At 43.9% G+C, this 18,255-nt stretch overlaps 1 protein-coding gene across 4 annotated transcripts in view; it reads left to right on the forward strand.

Moving 5' to 3' along the window:
- MAOB (monoamine oxidase B) overlaps window positions 1-12,433 on the forward strand; it is a 71,371-nt gene extending 58,938 nt beyond the window's left edge. For 2 of the 4 annotated variants that reach the window (XM_050936608.1, XM_050936609.1), the window contains exons 11-15: window positions 5,977-6,034; window positions 7,257-7,354; window positions 8,529-8,640; window positions 10,685-10,747; window positions 11,636-12,130. In XM_050936608.1, the coding sequence (XP_050792565.1) occupies window positions 5,977-6,034; window positions 7,257-7,354; window positions 8,529-8,640; window positions 10,685-10,747; window positions 11,636-11,791 (487 nt within the window). In that variant the 3' untranslated portion in view covers window positions 11,792-12,130. Of the gene's footprint in view, window positions 1-5,976; window positions 6,035-7,256; window positions 7,355-8,528; window positions 8,641-10,684; window positions 10,748-11,635; window positions 12,131-12,340 lie in introns of those variants that run through there. The other 2 variants (XR_007772113.1, XR_007772112.1) reach the window with 2 other exon arrangements.
- The last annotated feature ends 5,822 nt before the right edge of the window (window positions 12,434-18,255 follow it).

Genomic DNA, 18,255 nt, shown 5'->3' on the forward strand with positions numbered 1-18,255 from the left:
TTCAAAATGATCTGGACAAATTGGAGAAATGGTCTGAGGTAAACAGGATGAAGTTCAATAAAGATAAATGCAAAGTGCTCCACTTAGGAAGGAACAATCAGTTTCACACATACAGAATGGGAAGAGATTGTCTAGGAAGGAGTATGGCAGAAAGAGATCTAGGGGTCATAGTAGACCACAAGCTTAATGTGAGTCAACAGTGTGATACTGTTGCAAAAAAAGCAAATGTGATTCTGGGATGCATTAACAGGTGTGTTGTAAACAAGACACGAGAAGTCATTCTTCCGCTTTACTCTGCGCTGGTTAGGCCTCAACTGGAGTATTGTGTCCAGTTCTGGGCACGGCATTTCAAGAAAGATGTGGAGAAATTGGAGAGGGTCCAGAGAAGAGCAACAAGAATGATTAAAGGTCTTGAGAACATGACCTATGAAGGAAGGCTGAAGGAATTGGGTTTGTTTAGTTTGGAAAAGAGAAGACTGAGAGGGGACATGATAGCAGTTTTCAGGTATCTAAAAGGGTGTCATCAGGAGGAGGGAGAAAACTTGTTCACCTTAGCCTCCAATGATAGAACAAGAAGCAATGGGCTTAAACTGCAGCCAGGGAGATTTAGGTTGGACATTAGGAAAAAGTTCCTAACTGTCAGGGTAGTTAAACACTGGAATAGATTGCCTAGGGAAGTTGTGGAATCTCCATCTCTGGAGATATTTAAGAGTAGGTTAAATAAATGTCTATTAGGGATGGTCTAGACAGTATTTGGTCCTGCCGAGAGGGCAGGGGACTGGACTCGATGACCTCTCGAGGTCCCTTCCAGTCCTAGAGTCTGAGTCTATGCTCTATGTTCAGGTATACATTTTAACAGTGATGGTCAGCCCAATTAGAGACGATATTGGTGTCCTCAAATCAGCGATATGTGAGCTCTCGCAGCTTTTGTAAAGTGGGATCATGTGCAGCATTACTCCACCAGCTCTTAGAGCAGCAGCGCTGTTCCACCGAGCCTCTTTAGTTTTTCAGGAATAGACCAGATATTCTCCGTCTGCATTTAAGCTTTGGGCTGGAACTACAAGAGGTGATTGTCACAACAAAAGCTGGGCAAGCTTGAAGTCCATTGTGTTCAGCATTTCAGGCTATCATTAACACCAAATGCCATGTTTCACCGTGTGTCAGCATATTAAGTGCAATTGAACATTTGCAGCACTTGAAAACAGCTTATGTTTCTGTGCAATAAAAGGACACCTTTGTTATTTATAAGGGTGCCATAAAAGACAGACCAATTTATCAATCAGTATCAAAAGCATTAACATGTTTATCTGACTCTTGAGATTAATTTTTATACAATGGGACTTGGAATATTTATTGAATGAACATTACACTATTGATGACTCTCAGTGGTAAAGAATTGTTCTGACATACACTGTGCTTAATGTAGTATATTACGTACAAGGAGAAATCCATCCCATGCACTCAATTTAAGCCTCACTTTAGTTCTACGCAGGGAAAAGGGGCAGGCTGAGTGACTGGCCAGGAGGCGTCTCCACACCAACTGTAAGCTAGTGAGGCAGATACACCGAGTATCTGATGTTGGGACTGAGTTTCCAAGGATCCAGAAACTGTGTTCCAGGGGTTGCATGCAGGGCCAGCTTTAGGAAGTGCGGGGCCCAATTCGAACATTTTTGACAGGGCCCTGGCAGGGATGACTTTTTTTTAAAAAAACAAACACGTAAAAAAACCCTTTCATTTCTTCCATGTATTATTTACTTTCCATAACTATATAAATAATAACAAAATTATATATTACGTACATTGCGTAATGTATGCGGATGCATGTTAACCCCACCTAAAGTTCTTGACGCCCCCCTGGGACCCCTGCCCCATCCAACCACCCCTTCTCTCTGTCCCCAACTGCCCCTGGAACCCCTGCTCCTGACTGCCCACCCACCGCCCCATCCAACCCCTGCTCCTTCCTGACTGCCCCCCCAGGACCCTTGCCCCCATTCAATCCCCTTGTTCCCTGCTCTCTGACTGCCATGACCCTTATCCACCCCCTACACAACCCCCTAAACTCCCCTGCCCTCTTCCAACACCCTCTCCCTGCCCCCTTACTGCGCTGCCTGGAGCTGCTCAGCTGGGGCTGGGGCCAGGGATGGGCCGGAGCCACTCGGCCAGGACCAGGGCCGGCACTACAGGGCCCGAGCCAGCACCGCTTGGCCGAGGCCAGGGCTGAGCTGGGGCTGGGGGCGTTCAGCCGGAGGGCCAGGCTGGGGTTGGGGGGCCAGGCTGGAGGGATCGGGGCTGGAGCCAGGCCGGAGGGAGCCGCTCAGCCGGGGCTGGACTGGGCCGCGTCGCGCCTCCCTGGAGCCCTCCTCGCGCCCCCCACCCCAGCTTACCTGCTCTTGCTTGTTTCCAGGCTTCCTGCGAACACCTGATTCACTGGAAGCAGGGGAGGGAGAGAAAAAGGGGGTGGAGCGTTCAGTAGAGGAGAGGAAAGTGAGCTGGGGGTGGGGTGGGGTGGACAGCTGCAGGGCCCTCTTCAGCACGGGGACCAATTCAGAGGAATCGGTTGAATCGGCCTAAAGCCGGCCTGGGTTGCATGTAGGGGCTATGGGCACTACACTACCCCATTGACTGGAACAGGAGTCACAGTGCAGCAGTGCTGCAGCTGCCCACCTGTTGTGTGAGTGAAACCCATCTCCACCTACTACCTGAGATTCCCCTAGACAAAGACCAATCACTAATGACAATGGGTTAGATTGTGGCCCAGCTTGCACAGCCACTCAGTGGGGCATCTGGTGCTCCCTTTTGCCAGTGGTCCAGACTGAGTATTAGTGCAGGGAAGAGAACAGCCTCCATTGACTGCGACAGTGCCACCCCTATCTCCTGTGGAGTGCAACAGGGGCAATACAATACCTGCTGGTAAGCAGAGCTACACTGTGCACTGGGGAAGTACCCTGCAGCAGGTACTTCCTCCACAGAGCAGAGGGAATCCAGGACGATGCTTAGAGTCACAATATGCTTCCTTGGCTGCGTCTGGAGCTATGCAGTAACACGGTCCCTTTGTTCAAGGCTTGTGGGAAACCATGATTGAGCACAGGGCCTGGAGATGAGGATTTTGCCCACAGCGCATGTAGCTGTATGGTATGCTCTGGACAGAGTATTAGCAATAGGCCATTTAAATAAAATACTAAACCATTCCAGGACAAAAGGCACACCTGTGTGAGCAACAGGCACATCTGCAAAGGTTCACCCTTGTTGTGGGGCCACTCAGATAAATCTCTTCAATAAAATGTTGTCACCGACCCCATTCAGCCATTTTGAAACGGCATATTTGTTATTGAGAATTAAAGCTATATAATGCCCTCCTATGCATTTATTTGCTTGGCTGTCTGAAAATGCCATTTTCAGATTAATACACCTCTACCACGATATAACGCAGTCCTCGGGAGACAAAAAATCTCACCTCATTATAGGTAAGGCCATGTTCCCTGACTGCCTCCTCCAGAGACACCCCCCTCCCCGCTAATCATCCCCAGGGCCTCACCCCCTACTCAACCCCCCTGTCCCCTGACTGCTCCGACCCCTATCCACCACCTCGCCCCCTGACAGGCACTCACCAGCAGCGGGGCCTCCAAAAGTGCCCTCCCACAGCTCGTGCCCCCCAAACCCTGGGGGGGGGAGCCTCTGACTGCCCCCAAGACCTTCTGCCCCTTATCAAACCCCTTGGCCTCGGCCTGATCTGGCACCCTTAACACGCGGCTCAGAGCAGTGTTTCAGAGCTTTACCGTGTTGTGTGCAAACCCGTGTTATATCGGGGTAGAGGTGTATTTACTTTTACTTTTGCAAAGTCATTTTGTCTTTGCAATTTAGTTATCAAATAGTGGCGCTTACAGCTTCTCAGAACCAATTACTCTCTTCCCGCAAGGACCTCCACCTGCCCTCAGCAAAGTTGGTTACCTCTGCTACGCAATTTGCCTTCCTAGGACCCTGCAGTGAGCTCTCTGGAGGTTCTGTGATCCACATCGGGGAAGAAGGCAGAGCAGACCCGGGCTGGGTTTAGAGGGAGGCTAATTATTCCTACCACAATTCTGTGAGGAACAGTCAGGACAGTTAATACAGCCTGAGGTTGTATTAACTTTTCTGTGGAGCTCCTCTGTGTGATGGAGCCACCCAGGATGAGTCCAGGAACATCTGCAGGGTGAGCTGTCTATGGCCATATGGTCCAATGGACTGCAGTGTTAGAGAGCTGCGGGGGTAGGGAGCAGAGTGTCCTATGCATAGTCCAGTGGCCTGTGACTTTTGGAGATTCCTGAGAACCCCGGGCTTTCAGGGCTGACCTCCTGCTGTTTTCGCAAGGTTGGAAACCCAGCCTCCAGTGGAAGAATGCAGCGTCCTCTGGCACTTTTCTGTGAATTGCCTTGCTAGAGCACCTGAGCTGGGCCTTTGTCTGAGATGAATAGAAGGGACTTTCTTTAGGGCAGATAAAAGAAGAGGTAAAAGCAAAGAGGTCTTCTTCTAATCATTGTCACTGGCTCCCTTTCTCTGTCAACTGCAGTGTGACTCCCACATTGAGTTTTTGCAGCTTTCTGAGCTCCCCCTAGTGTTACTTAGGGCTGCTTGGCATGTCTGTGGACTTGAATTGACAAGGGTTTGGAAGAGCTTGTGTTTTGGCTCACGGTATGTGACAGCACAATATTAAACTGAATCAGCACAGTCAGTGTGTGACACACACACACACACCCCGTAATGGGCACAGATCCAGCAAGTATTCGGAAGCCACAGGCACTTACTTGAACCCAACTCTGAAAATCCTGTGAGAACAGTGAAACTCGCAGTCTGTCACATTAAGCATTTCTGCTTCCAGAACAGGTGATTCCTCAAAGGGCAGAAAGGAGAGGAAATATAACAAAGGACCAAATCTTTCCTCCCTGTCAGAAGCCCAGGTAGCTGGGCTAGGCACGGCAGGGTCCTGCGATGGTGGAGCGGGATAGAAATCCTCCTCTGGGCACAGACCAACAGCCCAGTCACTCCATGGCTGCTCTGGATGTGTAGTAGTCGCCAATCCTTGCTGTTTCCACATTATGCAGCATGGAATAGGCTGTGGAGCTGCATAGCGGGGCATCCTCTGTCTCCACGTTTCCCCAGCTCACTGCTGCAGCACCCCTGAAATCTGCTGCACAGGGAAGTAGCTGAACTGCCACAAACCTGGGCTCCCTAATACCTGGAGGTTGTGGTCCACTTTTGTAGATTCCCTGTATACTCTGCACTCCTGTATTTCTGCTGTGTCTGGGGCCCTACATTTCTTCTATGAATGGGACAGGATTTGCATCCAAAATGGATTGAACATGGGTTTGTTTTTCCTTTTTGGTTCTTAACTGGTGCACTTGTCTCATTCTGATATTTTTCTTTTGGGAAATGGTGGGATATGTCTGGTACTAGACAACAAGGGACAGAAAATCACTGGGAAGTGGGAACAGACTCCATTACTATTGCTTTGTTACCAAAGGAAGTACAGGTCCATACAAATAAAGTGAAAAAGGAAGAAGGACTTTTAAAATTCATACTTCGTTCCCTGAGATCATAAGCAGCAGTGTCTGTTGCCCTCATCGAAATTCAGCACAGGCTGTCTGCCAGGAGACAAAAGTACAAAACTTCACTTCTCTCTTTCTCTGGCAGATTAAATGACTTTTGGATAATATACAAATTTGAGATGATAGAGATCAGTGTCTTAGGGAGTGATTTGCAAAACTGCTCGTAAAGTTAGCTCATATAAAACAGAGCATGTCAGTACATTGATCAAGTTTATTGACTCATTTCTGAAGTACAACTCCTGGCCTCTAAACTCTCAGTAATCAGAATAAAACCAAAAGAGCTGAAACCTCCAATTTAGACACAGAATAATCTTTGTTCTCTCAAAATAAGAACATATCAGCTGTGTATTGTTTTCTTTCTTGTCTTTAAATCTTTGTTGCATTTCTCCCCTAGGAAGAAGAGGATCTGCGAGCTCTATGCGAAGGTTTTGGGATCAGAGGAAGCCTTACATGTAAGAACATAACTTACAACATAGCACATCCTGCCGATCTCATTGTTGTAGTTGGGAGGCACGGGGTGAAGTTGGAAAATAGCAGTAAAATCAGTGTTCTTGGCCCTGTGTCCCACGTTTAATCAGGATTAGTGTTCTTCACCATGCTTATTAGTTCGTACAGAAGAGAGATGAAAAATACTGACGTGCTTTACATCCCATTTGAGAGTGATTAACACGTGGTTGTGTGAAGCAGTTAAAAATACAGGAGCTCATTTTAAAATGAGCCATTAAAGCCTCAGTGCGGAGTGTTACCTTCATTATTATTATATGCTAAATCTTGGCCATTTTCAGCTGCTGCGCCACGGCTTGCCTCCCCATCCAGCCTAGGCCCGGGATAGTGTTCCGTTTTGTCTCATGATTGCTCCCTCCCATAGCAACATCTGCTTTTGTTTCTTTCTGTTTTTCCCTTCCTAGTAAGGGAAAGTGGCTGTTAGGATTTGCATGCTCTCTCAGTTTCTGAAAACTTTTGCTTTATATTATAAACATTCTTTATTTTATTGAAGACAATTTTAGGTGGTTGAAATGTTTAGATATGAATCACAATAGCATGCCATTTTACATATGGCTCCCACATACTGTATTGCTACAAAAGTGGCATACTTTACAGACTCACTGTATAAGGACATAAGAACGGCCATACTGGGTCTGACTAGTGGCCCATCTAGCCCAGTGTCCTGTCTTTCAACAGTGGCCAATGTCAGGTGCCCCAGAGGGAATGAACAGAACAAAGCAATTATTGAGTAATGTATATAAGTAAGGATGGCTTATGGGGGTCCTTTCCAGTCGTGATTTTGGGGCCATAGGCAGCCTGGGAGTAAGCAGGTGCAATTTATACTGAACACAATGGGAAATTACACCTGCTTACACCAGGGCTGAATTTGACTCCATGTTGTCTCTGCTGCCTGAAGCACAAGTCTACATAAACAAGAGAATTAGGAGGATCCAGTTCTACAGTGTCCAAATTAACCAGTGAAAAAAGCCAGCAGTGTCTGAAGTTAAGGCTTATGTCTCATCCACGTTGCATTAAGAGACTTGTTAAATGTGCTCATCTATAGTCAAGCATTGTAAAGTGATATAATAAATCATAAGCTGTTCTTCACTGCTGTTTTCTCAGTTCTTGTAATAGGTTCATCCTTAGGGGTTTTCCCCCCTTCTGAGGTTTCATTAACTCTGTTTACAGCCAGTGCATTATGAAGAGAAGAACTGGTGTGAGGAGCAGTATTCTGGCGGGTGCTACACAGCTTACTTCCCACCAGGGATAATGACACAGTTCGGAAGGTACAGTATCTCACGAAGGGACTCAACAACAGAAAGATAAGAATGACCAGATAAATATCCTTTGTAAGGGCTGTAAGTCCTCTGTGAACAAATTTTCTTTATACCTGGAGTATTGCTTAGGGAATAATTCAAACAGCCTTGTGAAATTTTACTTCCCCACTTGCCTGGATTAGGTAGTTTTGATAGATGAGTCTCATTATTAATATTTTCACTTTCATCATTGACTACAGGGAAGAGTAGGTGAGTAGATTGCTTGATTGTTGGGTGGGAGGGGGAAGGCGGGGTGGGGGGGGTTGGTGGTTATATTTTGTGTGCCCGAACTGGTAAATTTTCATGACAATTTTGCTTTTCAGATTTGGGATTGGTATTACCATTTCCTTTGTGTTTTTTAATATATTTTATTGGTATTTTAAAAATAAAGTAAAAAGGCCTGATCCTGTAAATATTTATGAACATGAGTAACTTCAGTGGACTATTCCTATTAGCAGACAGGGCCTAATGCAGTAACTACTGTGCCACCATGTATTGTCCTCCCCGATTCAGGTTTTTGAATGAAAACAAGAGTGACCCTAAAAAGCAGCAGCGGCCAACCTGGCTGTTGCTGTTCAGTTATGTTCAGTTAAGTGCTCTGGATCCTTTTTGAAATGTAAATTTCTGCAATTCTAAAATAGCGAAGAGCACTAAAGAAATCCTGATTTATGACTATATAGTGCCTTCAGTTTTTAAAGTAGACAGAGCTTACCTTAAAGTAGATGATTGCAGATCCCAGCAAAGCTGTATGAGCCAGGAAAGTGTTATGAGGGCTACAGCATGCCATTCAGAGTGCTAGCAACTCCATCTTTCATCTAGAGTCTTGGCTATGCTAACAAGTGAGAACAAGCCTTGTCTCAGTCTAGTTCTCATTTAGATGTCCATGAGCCCCAGAATCACTCTCAGAAATAGCATTAGCAGGATTGCAGTAATACTTTCTGAGCCTTTAGAAAACATAAGGAGTACCAGGAAGTGTTTAAGGTAAGAAATGTAATGAAAGGCTGAGTATCCTAATAGCCTGCTGCATTGCTAACTCTTAAGTGTTGATTGATATTTAAAGCACCCTTCTCCTGTGTTTTACCCAAGGAATTTTGTCATGCTTTCCTGATCTTGCTGATACGACCTATTTTTGTCCATTTTAAAGGATCATTCGCCAGCCAGTGGGTAGGATCTACTTTGCTGGCACAGAGACAGCTACAGAATGGAGTGGGTACATGGAGGGGGCTGTGCAGGCTGGAGAGAGAGCAGCTAGAGAGGTACAGCCCCACACTTACGGCATGCTGCATGGGGAGAACATTTAAGTGTGTTTTGCAAAATCAAGGCTGAGATTCTCAAAGCTATGTAAGGGATTTAGATGCCCAGTGGGAATTAGTGTTAAGGAAAATTCAGTATTGCCAATCTCAAGCATTTAAAAATGAGATTGGATTAAAAATGAGATTTGAAAAAAATTAAAATTGGGTTCTTTTTATTTGCAATTCCATTTTTGAGCCTTTCAGAGCACCTAGGTCATGCTTTCAAGCTTTCCTCTGCAACTGTGAGGGCTAGACATCTAATTTTTTAAAGCTGAGATTCTTACCTAATCACATGTCTCTAGGAACTGGAGCTGTGAGCTAAACATCAAATACTGTCAGACCTGCAATAAAAGGACAGGAATTGGCAACAATGGTGTCCAAATCCCATAGACAGCTTTGAAAAGCTCAGCCCCAAAGTTTATTTTCAAGAATGATAGTTGTGCTGCGGGCCTGGAGAACAAGTTAGGCCTCGTGCTCAGTTGTTTCTGAATAAAGATAATTCATAGGAACATACACACTTCATTGTCTGTAAAAATGCCATTTTCCTAGCTATTTTTATAAGCATTGTGGTTTATGGGCAGATACACTTCAACAAAATAAATCTCATATTTGTTTCATAAGAGGCTACAGCAGGGGTCCCCAATGCGGTGCCCGTGGGCGCCATGGCGCCCATAGGTGCATCTAAATGCACCCGCGTCCTGGCCCAGAGTCAAGCATCTGCCGAAATGCTGCCGAATTTCTGCAGCATTTCAGCGGCGATGCCTCTAGATGATGCTGCTTGCCACCGACAAGCGCCGTCATTGATAGGCGTCGCCGCTGAAATGCTGCAGAAATTCGGCAGCATTTCTGCAGATGCTTGACCGCCACAACAGTCCTTCATCTGGTGCCTGCCAGATGAAAAGGTTGGGGACCACTGGGTTAAGGGGTCAGCTTTGGGATCTCATATGAGGGAGGTAATCAATAAAGTATCATCATGTGTCAAGTGATGCAAGCATTAAAGCAGAACCTCTAGAGATCTCTGCCCAAGACAAAGCTGAAGAGCTTAGATGTTGGGCAACAGGAAAGAGTTGTATCCTGGGAGTGATGTATACTTAAGAACTAATCCCCATAACACTGTTAATTATGCAAACTCATAGATAGACCTGGCCAGTCATCTTAGGGCTATCTGAAATGGGACCACATCTCAGGAGACATCAGATGTTGTTAACTCTGCAAAGGACTGGGATAGAATAACAAGAAATTAAGATATCCACATCATATTTCGGAAACATATGCATTAAAAGAATATGACCTTACTGTCATACTCTTCTCCTTGTTTCATATAATCCTAGCACTTATGTCCCCAATAGACACCAACTAATTTTTTAAACATATATTTTGCATTTCTAGCACTGAACCCTAGGCTCTGCCTCCCTCACATGACCTCAATCCTATTCCTGTGTTGGGGCAACATTTTTCAAAATTAGCTTCCGATACATTTTCCATGCACCTTTTTTACATCTACACGTCTTGTGTGCACTACTTTGATGTCAATGTTATGGGCTATAGCCCACAGATTTGTGGTTAATATGAGGCCCTAGTTCAACAAGATCTTTAAGACTGTGCTTAATTTTCAGCCTGACTGACTTCAGCGGGACTACTCACATATGAAATTAGGGATGTGCTGAAGTACCTTGCTGAGTTAGGGTCTGAATGAGTTAAGAAGGCTTCTTCCACTCCTTCATCCTGAACCATTATCTTTCTTTCATAGAAAAACCACCATCTCTCACACAGGAGTGATTACATAGCTAGGAAGGAGGTGCTTCTCTGGGAGTATGTCAGTAAATAACAGCCCCTCCCAGCAAACTGATGTGCAAATATCAGATTTTCTGTTAAATCTGAATACACACAATCTTATTTGCTAAGCCCTTATCTTGATTATAGCAGCATCAGCTTAGACCAAAAACTGAACGTCAAATGTTTTGCCCTTTAAAAGAATGAATGGAATTGATCAGTTCTTTATTTTCAGATACTGTGTTCTATGGGGAAAATCTCAGAAGGTGAAATTTGGAAGTCAGAACCAGAATCAGTTGTAAGTTTTCCTTCAGTACCTGTGAACTTTCCTTTGATATTAATGATGAGATAAAATATGTATTGCCTTTACGTTCATAAACTACAGCTACAATTACTATTCGACTGCCTGCCAAAACTGTCCATGGATAACTGGGAACATGACAGGTACCCAGAGAGGGGTGAGGGTGTCTAAATACTCTGTAAACGTGGCACGGGAAAGAGTATTCAACTTTTAATAAGGTTAAAAATCCGTACAGATATCTTTTACAATGCTTACCTTACATTGGTGAGAACGCTTTGGGCCTTGTATTTTTTCACAACCTATTGTAGTTTTGGAAGCTTTTCAAGCTCAGGTATATTCATTGCTCACAGCCACCTTTAATTGTGCTGGCTGCATTTTTTTTTTTCAATTTGGATAAAAAAATTGCTAAAATTTTGATGAGAAAAATAAGGAACAATCTGAGTAAATTTTGGCAAAAAATGTTTCCTGCCTTTTAAACAGCTCTTCTTTTTACTGAAGTGAGTACAAGGGAATGCAAATGACCAGTCTTGGTCTCTTTCTTTAAGAAATGTTAATTTCAGGTTTTAGGGACCCTCAACAAACATGTCCTGTTTAATTTGTTTTCTCAAGTAGAAGCTATCTACCCTGTTCTGGTTGTTTCCTGATTCATCAACAGGGCATTAATAGCAACAGAGTGCCAGACCTTGCCTGAATATACTATACTTCTGTTTAAAAGAGAAAATATGCATCTGAAGAAGTGAGTTTTTTACCCACGAAAGCTGATGCCCAAATAAATTTGTTAGTCTTTAAGGTGCCACCAGACTCCTTGTTGTTTTTGTTGATATTTCTATTCTCCTTTCATAGCGGAGGTGATCCTGCACTAATACTGAATGTTCTCCCATCCAGGATGTCCCAGCCCAGCCAATCACTACTACCTTTTGGGAGAGGAACTTGCCGTCTGTACCAGGACTGCTAAGGCTGGTTGGATTTTCCACTTTCTTCACTTCAGTGGCTGCTGTTGGGCTGTTTGCCTACAAAAAGGGGCTGCTAGTTCGAAACTGAGAAAGGTGCCAGCACAAAGCTGCATACTTGTTGTGTTCTTTTTCCAAAGTTTGTTTTGACGTGCACTTACCTGTCTTCAAAAGCAGATCAGGACTGGTAACGGGGGTGGGGGAAAGTAGAGATGCACCTTTAGAGTGAGGATGAGTGGAGGGGTTCGGATAAGGTAAGGACCCCCTGAATATTGACCTATTTTTAGCACCAGTTCAGATAAGGTAAGGACCCCCTGAATGTTGACCTACTTTAAGCACCATTATTTGAGGTTCTGAGACAATGGTGGGCAACCTGCAGCCCGTAGGCCTCATGCGGCCGATCAGGGTAATCCGCTAGTGGACCGCCAGACAGTTTATAGTCTGTGGCTGCGGTTCACTGTTCCCGGCCAATAGGAGCTGCAGGAAGTAGCGTGGGCCACACAGATGTGCTGGCCGCTGCTTCCTGCAGCTGCCATTGGCTGAGAAGGGCGAACTGCAGCCCCTGGGAGCCACAGGCAGCTGTGCAAATTTAAACAAACTGTCTGGTGGCCCACCAGCGGATTACCCAGACGAACTGCAGGTTGCCCACCACTATTCTGAGATGTTCCACTATGTGTTACTTCACTTTGAGTTTCTATCCAGGTCTGCAAATAAAAATGCCAAAATACTGTGAGAAAGCCCTTTTGTACACTTGTATCTGACCCAACCTGAACTCTGAACATTTAAAGGCACGCCCGTCCCTAATTATAAGTGGAATATTGCCACACTCAATTTCTGGAGATCTAAAAGACTTAAAATAATTTCTGAATAAATGCAAATTGCAGGTGAGGGTCTTTTGATATATTTTTTCCCAAAATGCCTCGAGCCCAAACAGCACTTACAAAAAAATGTAAGGCTAAATTTTGAAATTTTGTTCCAAACTGTGCAAGTGCTCATGAGTTTGTCAAGAGTATAATTCCTCACTTTACATTTCCAATCGCATGTTATAGACTATGGGCCCAGTGGCACAAGAGGCTATAAAGCTGGCTTAAGTGGCCTCCTGAGGATTCCCCCTGTCTAGCAGCTCTACAGCACCCTTATCCCAGCTGGGTTCCATAAGTCTGCTATAGGTAGTACCAGGGATCAAATTAACCCTCCTGCTGACCCCAGGGAGCCATGAAGTAACTTTTACAGCACTTACTTTTCTGCACCCTTGTCTAAGCTTTTTGGGGTAGGGGCTCTCTCTCACCTTGTTTGTAGGGTACAGTGGGCCCTAGATCTCAGCTGAAGCCTACAGGCACTACCATAATAAGTAATAACTTTATCCAGTGTTGAAAACAGCTTATCTGGGCCAGAGAATCTGAGCTAATGTCTACACATTTTCCCAACAATTAGTCCTTGAAATATAAATGGAAATCTCCAAATAACATTTCAATGTGTATTCCTTGGAATTTATGTTGTGTTGAGGAGTGCACCAAGAACTGCGAGGGTGATTTCTCTTAAGTTCTTCTGCTCTACAAAAATAAAAAAAGCCCCTGCTCAGCTTTGCTTCTTGAGTCATATCACTCTAAATTGGACTCTTTTATATGCACAATTAATAGAGTTTTCTCCAGCACACCTATAGTCATCTAAGATGTGATCTGCCTCTCAGTCCTCTGTATTCACTTAGGAGGAAAGGTTATTGCGGTTCTGCTGTTTTGAATATAATTTCCAGAAGAAAGGAATCTTACTACTTTACCTTCGCACCATCAGTCATCATTGTTTTTTGTAAAAAAGAAGACAAGGCAAGAGAAGAGCTTGAAAATCCTTCCAAATCACTATAAAGCTCTGGTGTTAGTGAAAAGTATCCAATCCTTGTATGTACCAAAGGCCCAGAACAATGGAATTCAGTGTAAGTGACAGCAGCATGGTTTCCAGGGCTGTATAATCTTCTTGTCCCTCAGTTCTTTTCTGGACTGTAATTGCTTCCAAGGAGAAGTAGTTTCTACTTTCTGAGAGTGAGAGCAGCCAAACTGTGCTTGTTAGTCAGCCATTCTTTGACAAGATCTTGTCTTAAGCTTTCGGGTCTGAGTTTCAGCCTGCTAGCAAAATGGAGTACAATTTTTTTCTACCACATCTCTAGTCAGATCTAGTTTTCGCCTTTTGTGTACCTTTGAAAACTATATTATTAAAAAATGTACAATCCTGTAGTGGGAGTTTTGGATGTCCTATGAGCAAATTCTCTGCTGCTGTAAATGGACACGGCACTACTGACATGAGTGAAACGCTGAGCTACCAACATTACAATATTTTCAATTGTTCTTTTCTATTCAACCTTCAGTCAAAGACTTTCTGGCTTTACACTAGTTAATATGAAGCTATTATTCCATGCTACATTGAATGCCATTCTAACTATGCTCCATAAAGTCTTCTCTTGGTGACATTTCACACTGCTTGGCTCGCAGTTTTATGAGAAGGTGTGAATGATTAAGCACAAGATCGTTGCTTGCCCTACATGCTTGCACAAAGGAATGAGGGGGCATCAAATATCTTGCACAGGCTACCTGCATTGCAGCTCTCAATGCAGAAAGGAGAGCGGCCTCTAAGGAGTCACTACTCCTCCTCCCGCTCAGGTGTGCAGAATGGGGATGGGAAAGGTGGAGCCCTGACTAAGCCCCACAGCAAACCAGTCAGCATAGCTGAGGCAACATGAAGAGAGGGAAGTAATCTGTATGTGGTTAAAGACTGGGGCAGATTACTTCTCACTGGAGTAAGGGAGGAGCAGGGGACTGAATTGTGACTTTCAACATTTGTCCCTGGGGCAGTGCAGCTTGCACATGGTAGACTGCTAAGCAACAACCTAGTCCTATGCTATCACCTCCAAATCCATATGTCTGGTGGGAGACTTCATGATCTAGCTAGTTAAGATTTTGTAGGATCTTTAAAACAACCCCCCTGAAATCAAGATTCGGAGGACAGCTCATCAGCAGGGTGTTAACTGTAAAAGGGTCAATTGCTAAACTATGCAAAATGCAATCAGCTCTTCCACATCAGTAGGAATGCAGTACAAGTCGAACTGACGTTCCCAAGATCTTAGTAACTATTCAGGGGGTTGAATCACAAAGAGATCAAATGGAGCCCTTAAGCTTAAGCATGCACCGGTGCTTCTGTCCTCCCTGTTTTGGGGCCTTTGAAACAATGTACACAAGAATGAAAAAAAATTGTTGTCTGTTATACACAGAGTGTCACAGTTCGGGTCAACTGCACCTCTATTTCCTCTTATTGGTTCAGCAAGTGTACCCACTCTTCGGCTTCCTTTCCCCTAGCCATTGCCTTTCTTGGGTGGATAGCTGTCTCTCTCTCTCTCTCCTGACTGGGGTATTTCCAGGTTGAACAGTTCCCTGCCTTCACTGTGATATTCCCAGCAAACAGCAGTCTGCCCAGACAGGCCTGCTTGCTTTCTCTTCAGAGACTAATAATACAGTGATTGCCAACAGCTAGAAGTTACTACACAGCATGTCCTATGCAAGTCTCTTTTACTCTTAAGGTAAAAGCACTTCAGAAAAAACACATTAAAACAATACAAATCTCCATGCATATTATATGATATTACCAGAGATCCTCTCCTCCAATTGTCTCCAGCATGATTTCTAGCAAGTGAGTCTTTTACACCCCTCAAATGAGTCTCTTTTTTGGGCACAAGTTCACAACAGCCTCAGCTCAGAACTAGCACACTCATGTGGTTGGAGGTCTTTGAATTGGAGTTTTCAGAAGCAGGTAATCCAGTATACAATTGGTTTCTCTCTCCAGGACATAGTTTCAAAAGGATGGATTTGAGGTGGGTCTCATAGACTCATAGACTTTAAGGTCAGAAGGGACCATTATGATCATCTAGTCTGACCTCCTGCACAATGCAGGCCACAGAATCTCACCCCCCATTCTATTGCAACAGAGTCTTTTCTTCCTTTACCAGCATTCCATCTACCTTACACTCATGAAGCCCCACAGATGGCAACCCTCTTCCCAGCATCATTGGCCCCTGCACACAAGTTCCAGTGCATTCTAATTCATAGCCAGGGCTCCCTGAATTGAGGAAGCCTTTCTTTCGGTGCAGAATACAGGGAGCATTGCTCCCTCTCCCTACACTCTTCCCTCAGTGGTTCTGTTTGAGAACAAAATACTCACAAGAGGTTCTGTAGGGCCTTACACACAAACGGGTCCTTGCATTCTCCTTGCCCCCCAGGTATTTCCTAGGAAATCCATTTAACATGTATTGTCCCCGAAATCCTTTGAAATTCCTGATATATCTAAGAGATTACCTTAATCCCATTTTCCTGCTAAAAGAGTTCCATACAACCCACATTAGTACACAAACATTTGCATTTTTAATAGAATGAACTCCAGAGCTTAATTCAGTTACATTTGTCCAGGACATTGCCTAAGTGTCACACAGAGTACATTGCACCAAATTCTTCTCTCCTTCTCCTTTCAGTGGAAAGTCATAGGTGTAATTGAGAGCACAATTTAGTCCAGTGCACATAGAATTCTAAGAGATCTAAACTGATCAGCCAGCTGGAACTATTTTCAGCCTATTTGTACTTTTTGCTCCAGTTGACAATGATTTAAACTAACTGCAATTGCACTGCAGTAAAACATGGAGCGAGGCAAGCAAACAGTGATCTCAATCAGCAGCTGGGGCATATGTAAGGCAGAGAAATTGTATAATCAGCTTCATGTAGATCTTCAATGCCGGAGTCTGATGCCCTGGGCTCACATTCTGCTCGTGGTCCCATTGAACTACTCATGGAGTTGTTGTCATTGTGAATAAGGGTATCAGAATCTGGCTCTTAGATTTCATTCTGTGTCTTTGAATTGGATGCACCAGACAGAAAGCCTTTTGTGATAAAATCCAAGCTGCTGCTACAAGTGTGTGTTCTCACATCAGCCTTTAAACTAAATAGGAGAATTCTTCAGATGCCAAGTTCTTGAAGTCAGAGGAACGGGGTACAGTAGTAGATGTGACCTTTCTCACTTTGTCACACAGAGAAGCAGTTTGATAGGGTACCTTTAAGACCTATTCTTCTAGACTGATTTGTAATCTATCCCATCACTCCCCTTCTTTGACCAATTCATGTCTCCGGGAATTGATGGGGGTGTCGGTCTACCAAAATGAAATTATGTTGGCCTTTGGCTTGATAGCTTTTGCTGGCTCCTCCTGCTTTATATTCTAATCTTCTTTACCTGGGCACACTGGCCTGGTTTTTCATTCTTGACAGTCAGACTCCCTGGAAGGCACAGCAGAGAGCAAGTTTGGTTTTTCTTCTTGGCTTTTAACAGCTAGCTATTCACAAGTCCATTCTGGCACCCAGTGACTTTTCAGTATCTCTTATGAATTTACTCAGATCACAGTCTTTCTCTTTCTCCCCACCCTAAAGTTGGCAGTCCTCTCAGGCTCACAGGCAGCTCACTGGAAGATTTTTTTCCCTAAAAAGGACAGGACTGAGCTGAGCAATGTGAGCCATGCAGACACAGCAAGCTTAAGAGAAAATTACATCAATGAGAGCAGTTTGTTGTAAATAGCTTATCTTCAGTGTTATACAATCTGAAAGAGGCTAAACCCAGTTGTACTTTGTTAGTAACTGATGGCTCAGATTTTTTTTTCCAAAAGGGAGCAGTAGGATACTCAGCATTTGTGAAAATCAGACCTCTTATGTAGGGGCCTAAATACAGACAGACAAGCTTTATTTTAGGCACCCATTTTTAAAAATCTTGGCCTGATACTTATAAGTTTGACCATGAAAACATACTTAACACACAGTATACTGCTACATTTGTGGAATAATAACAGTGCCCCATTCTTTCCATCAGTAGATCTCAAAGTGCTTTACAAAGGTCAGTCTCAGTAGGGCTGAATGATTTTGCTGACAAAGGTGTTTGGGGTATGAGTGTTGGTGCTATCCTAGAAACATTTGGAAGGACTGGATAGGGGAACTACTAGTGAGGCTCATACAGGCAAATAGCTTTTCTTCATGTCCAAAAGTTATCCAGCTTTTTCTCATGCGCTGGCTAGAAATTTCCTAGTCAAACCAGCTTGTGTTGTGTCTCATAGAAGCAGAGCAGTGAAGTGAGGGAGAACTAGTTTGAATATAATTAGAACTGGTCTGAACCATCACCAACACTTCAACCCAGCTCTGACTTTTCATGAGCATGATTAACTTTTTGCAAATAATTATTTTTCACTGCTCTTAAATTCTTGGTTTCCATGGAGGGTGAAAATTGAAATACTAAAAGACAACTCTCCTGATCCTTCTGGCCCAATCAGAAGTAGAAAGCACTTGATATCTCATGATAAAACTGGATTCCATGACATTTCTGTCTCCATTCTGCAGACTTATGGTGTTTAGAATGATATGTTTGTATAAACAGTTGAAGTTTTGGAGTTTTTTTTTTTTCATTCTCAAACCTCTCAGGCTTTTGAAATATACTAGTTGCCGCTACAAATTATTCTTGTTATGAATAAGTTGTGTATCCTAAGAA

Source organism: Gopherus flavomarginatus, chromosome 1 (assembly GCF_025201925.1).
Source record: "Gopherus flavomarginatus isolate rGopFla2 chromosome 1, rGopFla2.mat.asm, whole genome shotgun sequence".
Classification (NCBI taxonomy): domain Eukaryota; kingdom Metazoa; phylum Chordata; order Testudines; family Testudinidae; genus Gopherus; species Gopherus flavomarginatus.